The following is a 9,000-nucleotide window of genomic DNA, read 5'->3' as shown; positions in this document are numbered from 1 at the left end:
AAGGCGGGCGATGCAAAAGGGCCGGACCCCGCGGAGCCAGAACCAGGGGGAAAACAGAAAGCAAGGGGGCACGAAGCCGGGGCGGGACGCGGTGAGGGGAGCCTGCTCTGCCCTCCCGGCCCCCGCTGCCTCGCAGGGAGGCGGCGGAATCCCCGCTGAGTCACGGCGGGGGCGGTTCCGCTCGCTGAAAAACGCGGTTCGAGGTCCTGACAGGAAGAGCGCTGCTCTGAACTCCTCTCTTTCTTTCTCTCCTCTCCCCCGGCGCCGGCACAGACCGCACCGGCGGGCCCCGGCGTGGGACGCGTCCTCGGCAGCAGCTGCGGCCGGCAGCCCGTGCCCGCCTCGCCCATGCCGGGGCCGCGGGACCCCGCGGGGCGCTGCTCCTGCCGCAGCACCGACTGCCTGGAGCGGCCGCTGCGCCGGCTCTTCGTAGGGCTGGCGAGCGGTGTGGCCGCCTGCCCCTGGCCCTTCGTGCTGGTGCCGCTGCTGCTGTCGGGCGGGCTGGGCGCCGGCTTCCTCTTCCTGCCGCAGCGGCAGGCGAACGACATCGAGGGGCAGTTCACACCGACGTGGGGGCCCGCCAAGGCCGAGCGCGACTTCGTGCGGCGGCACTTCCCCACCAGTGACTCGGAGCGCTTCTCCGCCCCGCGGCTGCCCACCGAGGGCGCCTACGCCGCCCTCATCGCCGTGGCGACGAGCGGGTCCTCGGTCCTGGACCCGGCGGCGTGGGCAGAGGTGCTGCGGCTGAACGCCACCGTGCACGACGCCGAGTACGAGCGGCTTTGCGCCCGCACCGCAGGCGGCTGCGCCAGCCCCAACCCGCTGCTGTCGCTGCGGGGCGATGCGGGACCGCCCGCCCCGGGGAGCCTCCGCTTCCCCGTCAACGACAGCGTCTTCCTGGGGACCGCGCTGGGCGGCGTGGAGACGGAGGGCGGGCGGGTGCGCGGGGCGCGGGCCCTGAAGCTGGTGTATTACCTGCGGGAGGACGGCCCCGAGGCGCAGGACAGCCGGCAGTGGCTGGAGAGCTTCCTCCGGGACATCTCGTCCAAAGTGGCGGAGCTGCGCCTCGGCTCCATTCAGGTAATGCAGGAGTGGGTACGGCCGTGCGGAGCCGCCGAGAGAGAAATGTCCGGGCAGCTCCTTCGCGGAAAGAGAGAGGAAAAGGGAAAAGGAAAGGGAAAGAGACGGTGGCAGAGGACGGCGGGCTGGCTGCGAGGGCCAGGGCAGTGCTCCTCTGCCAGCTTGGTGTTTGGCCTTGCTTGTGTGTGTGCAAAAAGACCAAGAAGAAGAGTAAAAGTGTTTCATCGTTTCTTTCCTTGGTCTTTTAACGGCAGGTGACTTACTTTACCTCGCTGTCCAGGCAACAGGAGTTTGAAGGAAATGCCAAGAGTGTGATTCCGCTCTTCTCCATAACATATTTCTTAACAATAAACTTTGCAATCATCTCTTGCCTAAGGTAAAATGTCTCTAATCTATGGCTCAACAAGCAGTGATCTTTGCTCTTCTTTACCTCCCTCACTTGGTTTCTGCTCTTGCTAAGTGAAGGCATTCTTGAAGCTGCAGAATTTCTGTGACATTTTAGAGGCAAAATTTATTTCTTTGATTTTTATTGTCTCTCTATGTGTATTTCCCAGCTGCTTAGATGGCAGACGAAAACTTGAACAAGTTTTCAGTACTTAGTTAAGGATCAAGTGGATGAGCAGTAGCTTCATAGATTCCTACAAGTCTAGGTACAGCCTTAGTTCTTTTGCTTGCTAGTAGAATCAGGGCTTTACATGCTGTCCACAGAGAACTTAACCTGCCCTTTCTTTGTCCTGATGGAAGGTGAACCACAGCAGTGTCTGTGTCCTGTACTTCCAAAGAAAATTGTACTTGCAGGGTGAGCAGCCTAGTTTAGTGCTTGCATCAAGCATCATACCTGTTAGAGCATTTATTGTGGAATGCTTGAGCCAGCCCTCAAAGGCTGGTAGCCAACCTGCCTGATGAGAAAGTTTCTCTACACGGCACGTACTGCCTGAAGGGTGCTTCCACTCATATGCCATGGCAGGGACTCGGGTAAAATCAAAGACATTCTAGAAATTCACCTTTTTTTGGGTCACCCAGAGTCTAGCCTCACAGGTAGAGTTTATGTATCCTTATGTTGCCATCATCTCTTGTTATTGATGCAAAGATCAGTACACATCTTTACTCTTCCGAACAGTGTAATTGTTTGGAATTAACAATGTATTTGTAATATTGGACAGTGGTAATAATGTGTATAATGCCTCCTATCTTTACGATTTGGGACAGCAATATAATGATATGAGACTCCAAGCCTTCATTAGAGGGCATGACAGTGAAGGTTTATTAGAAACATATTCTTTTTATACACCACTTTGGTACAATGAATATGATTGGTCATTTAGAACAACACCTCTTGACCATTGTTTCCAAGTAAATAACAAGTTAGAAAGACACCACCTGCTAACAGTTTTTCACCTTCCAAGGATTGTTTGGATTCCTCCTTATGATTTCCCAGGCCAGAGTGAGAAAGTTGTGTATTTGACTTTCCCACAGGCTCAAGCTAGTGCCTGAAGTCTGAAAATCTCTTATTTGACCACTGTCAGTTCCCACAACCTCCTGGAGAAATTAATTTTGTGTAATGCTGACACCTGGGAACTCTCCTAGCAGCTTTCATCAGGAGTTATTCTGAGAGAGGGTATCACTGGTATCTGTGTACTTGTCATGCTAAACACTTGGTGAAATATAACTAAAATATTCCTTGAAATATTTTCAGACTGAGCTGTATAAGAAATAATATCTGGCTTGCAAGCTGTGGAGTGCTTTCTTCTGGCTTAGCTGTATTAAGCAGCTTTGGATTGATGCTCCTCTGTGGAGTGCCGTTTGTGGTCACTGTAGCAAATGCACCGTTCCTGATTCTGGGTAAGTAGAAAATGTGAGTTGTATTCAGATACAAAGACCAGAGTGAAGTTAAAACAATGTCAGTCTTTTATGATGTGAATGTCAGATAATACAACATTTTCTCCTGAAGTGAGGGAGGAGATACCGAGGTGCAGCCCCCTCAGAGCACCTACAGGTGGGCAAGCCCCTCAGCTCAGCTCACAGTGGGACTGGAGATGGGCTCTACTGCAAGGGCAGCTTTTTCCAGAGGAGAAGCCTGATCTAAATCTACTGCTACAGCAGGAAGACTGTAAATGAGAGAGTGGTAAGGGTAGTACTTCTGGCATTCTAGTGTTCCTGGAAATGTAGCCAGGATGATTAATCCTCTGCTATATAACATCTGTGTACTAACCAGTCTCATTCAGCTGTGCAACGGAAGTGATGCACCATTTGTGAAAGCAGCTCCCCCCAAATACCAAAGGAAGTTGGTATCTTTGCCTCCTTGTTTCACAGACTACTTAACAGCCAGTGCTGAACTTTCCAAATACTGTTAGAGAATGTTGCTGCAAACAAGTCATTGCTTTTTAAATCCTTTCTGGTCTCCTATATGATACATTAATCTGATGTTTTCTTGGGCTTGGTCTCATGCTGAGGAAAACAAATGGAGCTCCCAGGTTGACAGAGGCTGTGCATCATCCTAAACTGTCCAATACAAATGCTCCTTAGGGCAGGCATTGTTTCTTTGTTTCCTGCATAATTCCAATGAATTTTTAATTTACTTTTGTTTGCTCATCAATTGCAGTGGCTCCGACTATCAAAAAGCCCCTTTTGTATGGGAAAGGGCTTAAGCCCAGTCTCTTCAGATCTTCAGAAATAACATACAGAATTTTCCTTGAGTTAAAGCAAATAAATTCTCAGTACATCAGAGGGTTTTTTTGAAGGCTGCTTGCTTTTTGAAGCAGCCAGGCTCAGTGCCATCCAATAGTGTCTTTGGACATGCTGCTTAATTAATCTTTGCATGTTTACTGGCAATTGCCTGTTCAGGTAGCAGGTAATGATTTAATCTCTTCTGTGCTTGGCTAAATCTCACTCCGCTATTCACACAGTCTTGCTTTCCCTTTTGTGTAATTTTTAGTGAACACAAGAGCTCTTAACAACATGGCAAAATACTGAAAGGTGTGAGATAATAATCTTGGGAGTTAGCAGAGGTGAGAGAAGCCCATTGGCTCTCCGTTTTTGAACATCAGCTCACTTACTGTAGCATCTTAGCAAAAAGATCCAGGAAGATCCAGTCTTCCCAGCAGGTTTTCCCAGGGACCTGGCAGGTAATATTTGTGAGTGCATTAGTATAAATGTGAGCAAAAATGGATAATAAATTGTGAATAAGTGCTGGAAGATAAACTGGAGAGAAGTGGAGGGCAAAGAGCATTAAAAAAGTAAGCCACTGGAATCATTCTTCCCATGTGGTAGCAACTGCTCTTCCTCCTTTCTGAAGGCAGAACAAGAAATTACTGGTCAAAGTTGCTGCAGTGCTGAAGAAGAGATTCCTGAGATAATGGGGGATGCTTCTAGTGATAAGAATAGTTGAGCATCAGAATATGTGATGCTTTGAAATCTGTGTCATCTGCATCAGGGGACATGTGGACATCAGCTACCAGACACTTGTCAGAGATGCAGTAGGTGTGCTCAGTCCTTCAGCAGTCAGTGAGGGAACAACAAACCACCAGGTCACCAGGAATGTGCTGAAAGACAATACATTCAGCTACACACAAAGGATCTGTTTTCCTCATTCTCTTGTAACTTGCATCAGCACTAGAGCATTGCTAGTAGTAAAGCTTCCTTTTTCAAAATTTTATGCAGAATGAAATGTGATTGATGTTGTTTTGTTGGGTGTTGGAAGCTGCCATTTGCAGTGCAGCGTTAACAGTGTCTCCTCTTGCAGGGGTTGGCGTTGATGACATGTTCATCATGATTGCTTCCTGGGAACAAAGTTCAAGGAAAAAAGAGAAATCCAATGTTAAATCTCTGCTGACTGAGACTTACGCAGAGGCAGCACTTTCTGTGACCATCACCACTCTCACGGATGTTTTGGCCTTCTTCATTGGCACCTGGACTGCTTTTCCATCCGTGAGGTCTTTTTGCCTCTATACGGGTACAGCTTTTGTCTTCTGCTATGTATATACCATGACCTTCTTTGGGGCAATTCTGGTGTTAAATCACAAAAGGGAGCAAGGGAACCGACACTGGCTGACTTGTATGCGTGTGGATGTAGGTAAAGATCAGGCTGAGAACTCCTGCTTGTACAATGCTTGCTGTATCGGCAGCTGTTCTAGGCAGCCATCTCAGCCAGAAGGGGAGCATCCAATGAGTGTATTCTTTAAAAAGTATTATGGCCCTTTTGTTACAAATAAATGGATCAAGCTGCTCATCGTGTTGCTGTACGGAGCATATTTGGGTGGCAGCGTTTATGGGTGTACTCAGATCAGGGAAGGCATCGATCTCCGAAATCTGGCAAATGATGACTCCTACATTATTCCATATTATGATGATAATGATAAATACTTCTCGGCATATGGACCCAGGGTCATGGTTGTCATTACTGAGGGTGTAGATTACTGGAATGAGTCGGTGCGTCTTGGCATTGAGAGCTGTGCACAGAACTTAGAGAACATTTCCTATGTAGATAAAAACCACTCAGAGTCATGGCTGCGGGCATACACAGAACTTGCCAAAAAAACCAAATTGATAAATATAAACAGTAAGACTGACTTCTTAAATAACTTAACTATACTGTTCAGAATTCTTCCCAGTTTTGAGTGGGACATAGACAAGACTCAGGATGAAATAGAAGCTTCACGTTTCTTCATCCAGACAGTGAATGTGACATCAGCCGTGGATGAGAAGAATCTCCTCAATCAGTTAAGAGAGGTAGCCAAGCAGTGCAGCATTCCACTGAAGGTGTATCACCCAGCCTTCATCTACTATGACCAGTACCTGGTAATAGTGCAGAACACTGTTCAGAACGTTGTTGTTGCTGCCGGGGCGATGCTCGTTGTCTCCCTTCTGCTCATTCCCAACCCGCTGTGCTGCTTGTGGGTGACTTTTGCTATAGCCTCTGTTATAGTTGGTGTTGCTGGTTTCATGACGTTCTGGGATGTCAATCTTGATTCCATATCCATGATCAACCTGGTCATTTGTATTGGTTTTTCAGTAGACTTTTCTGCTCATATTTCTTATGCCTTTGTTACAAGTGGAGAGTCATCAGCCAATAAAAGGGCAATTGAAGCTCTGTCCCTGCTAGGTTACCCGGTACTACAAGGTGCAGTTTCTACAATATTAGGAGTAGTTGTCCTGGCTGCAGCAAACACCTACATCTTCAGGACATTCTTCAAGATCATGTTCCTTGTTATTTTGTTTGGGGCTCTTCATGGTCTTGTTTTTATTCCAGTGTTTTTAACACTTTTTGGAAACTTTGGCAGATCTCCCAGTATCAAAACTAAAAAACTTGAGCTTGAGAAATTATAATAGTTGTTTGTGACTAAGTTTAATGTGTTATAATTTATATTTATTATATGTAGATTCAATTGTAATGACTGTCAGGGAATATAAGACATGAAGAAAATGAAAGACAAAAATAATAAACACAACAGGGAAGGAAAAGCTTCAGAAAAGCCAGGCAAGAAAAATAACAGAAAAATTAAAACTTAGAGATTGCATTTGCATTTCTCATTTTTGTGTCATCTTAATGTTGTTAAATATTTTTTTATGTTTACTGAATGTATTAAAGTTATTAAAAGTACTGACCAATGCATCAGCTTAACAGACTACATTACATGTTTGTCAGGACACGTTCACAATGGGGAAGAGTAGCTTCCACCATACTGCATTTTCACCTGTTTGCCTTGGTGCTGTAACTCATCCCAACACTGAGCTGGAAGACAATTTTTGCCCAAGAGGCTCAAGGCTGGATGTTTTACAGCAAAATTACAAGAGGTCAGAACTGTCTCAGACTGTGATATCTCGTAAGCCTTCAGGAGACAACATGGTCCTAGGTCCCTAATGCAGCATGAGAAACCCTTGGGGAAGACTCACCCCAAGCTGACTCCCATTTTCTATTCAAAGCCTTTTCTTGGTGTCCTGTTTTCTAGCTAAGGTTGAACATCTGGTACCCTTTAAGAAGTTTACATGTGGCTTCTGTTGGCTGCACTCCCTGCAAAGGGATGTGCTGTAGGTTATTGAACTTGCATGGACCTCCTGAGTAACCACCCTGGGAGATGCTGTGCCATGGTATGACAGGGCAAGATTTTACTAGAGAAAATCACAGCCTGATATGGGACAAAGTGAAAAAGCAACTCAAGTTTAAGCAGATCAGTCCTGTAAACCCATAAATTCCATTCTGTTCATCCTGTGATGTGTTGATAGAGCAGAGGAGCTTTCACTGAGTAAGAGCTAAGAATATATGACGTGCCTTCTAACTTATAGGGACAACACAGTAGGTAGAAGTGAATTCATAATTTGTTGCTGATATCATGAATGACCCATTGGAAATAAAGTGAATTATGGTAACTGATGTAATTATGGAAAAATTGGTGAAGGACTTATTAAACCATTCAGGCCAAATCTGCTACTGTGGAGGGCTTCTTCTGACTGAGCAAGTGTGACAGTCTGCCTCTGTTTCCTGTGACTTCTGGCCCATTTCATGAGACCCAGTAAACAGGGCAAGATCCTTCCTCCAGAACAGTTTCTGAAAGAGTAGTGAAAGACTGAAAACTCATATCAATCTTAGAACAAATCTGCTCCTCAGCTTGTAGCCAAAATCCCATGCTGAATCAGAATTACAGCTAGCAGCATTAAGTTTCCAGGACAGGGCACTAGCCACAAAGCTAGATTTGGGGAAAAACAAATGCACTAGACTGCACAACCCCATGCACTAGTCCCCACTTCTCCCACTAAACGTCTCAGTGTTCATAGTAGTGCTCTAATGGCTAATGATGCAGCCATTTTTGCACTGATGATGCTGTGGAAGGAGCAGACAATGCTCTCACACTGGCCAATGGCAGAGAAAGGCCTCTTAATAAACACGTGAGTCATGGGATTGGAAAAATGGAAATCTGAAGAAAGCAGAGTGAGCAGCCTATTTGAAGCATATACTCTCACCTCTCATTGTGGTGTTTGGCCATGTTTTAGAAGCAAAAATAGCTCTCCTTGCTTCTAGCCAAAGTTTCCAATCAATAGAGCAGAAAGCTAGGAATGGCTTGATTTTTCTAACTTCACAGCCAGTTTAAAGGATTAAGATTTAGAAAACTCTACTGACATTTCAGCTGACTGAGGTCATCACAGAGTAGGAAGGAGCCAGAAGGAGCAGGCCATGACTTTCACTGGAAGTTTGCATTTGCTTTGTATTAAGCTTGCTAGTAGAATTCTGGCATGCCAGCCTCAGGAATACAAAAAATTCAGAATTATGTCCAAGTCTGAATTTCTTATTTTTATGTGCCATCCTGCTTGTGACTAGAGGTATTTAAAATGCAAACAGTCTATCTAAGTACTTAGCTCTGCCCCATTTTCAACAGCAGGTGGCTGTTAGTATTTAAAGGGAACTGAGGTTATTCTTCTCACCCTTTTGACTGATTTCTGGAAGCTGCTTTTGTGGTTGTGATGCATTGACCCTGGCTGGCCACCAGGAGCCCACCAAAGCCACTCCCCTCCTTAGCTGGACAGGAAAATCATGGCTAAAGGCCTGTGGGTTGAGATGAAGGCAGGGAGAGATCACTCACCACTTAACATCATGGGCAAAACAGTTTTGAGTGGGTAAAATGAGTTTTATGCCAACCAAATCAGAAATAAAACCAAATCTTACTACCACCTCTTCCGCTACCCCTTTTCTTTGTTTTCAACTTCACTTCCACTTTTCTTTACCTCCTCCCCCTCAAGTGGTAAGAGCAGGGTGGGGGTGGGACAGGAATTGGGGTTGTGGTCAGTTCATCACAGGTTGTCTCTGCCACTCCTTCCTCCCGCTCTAACCCTGCTACATCTCCTTCACTGACCTTGGTGTCTGCAGAACTGTTTCTCCCACATACTCACTCCTCTGGCTGCAGCTGCTCTTAGGGCAGAGCTTCTTCC

The 9,000-nt window shown here is 46.2% G+C and overlaps 1 protein-coding gene across 1 annotated transcript; it reads left to right on the top strand.

Annotated features, from left to right (window-relative positions):
• The first annotated feature begins 272 nt into the window (after positions 1-272).
• Positions 273-6,679, top strand: PTCHD3 (patched domain containing 3). Its single transcript, XM_088057025.1, has 4 exons — positions 273-1,080; positions 1,335-1,456; positions 2,777-2,922; positions 4,823-6,679. Exons 1-4 carry the CDS (start codon positions 349-351, stop codon positions 6,403-6,405), a joined length of 2,583 nt encoding a protein of 860 aa, XP_087913151.1. The 5' UTR covers positions 273-348; the 3' UTR covers positions 6,406-6,679.
• The last annotated feature ends 2,321 nt before the right edge of the window (positions 6,680-9,000 follow it).

This window comes from Pseudopodoces humilis, chromosome 1 (assembly GCF_049639895.1).
Source record: "Pseudopodoces humilis isolate 2021_Gansu_Grassland_sample_001 chromosome 1, ASM4963989v1, whole genome shotgun sequence".
Taxonomy (NCBI): domain Eukaryota; kingdom Metazoa; phylum Chordata; class Aves; order Passeriformes; family Paridae; genus Pseudopodoces; species Pseudopodoces humilis.
Note: the sequence above shows the minus strand (reverse complement) of the source record. Positions and strands in the feature narration are given on the sequence as shown.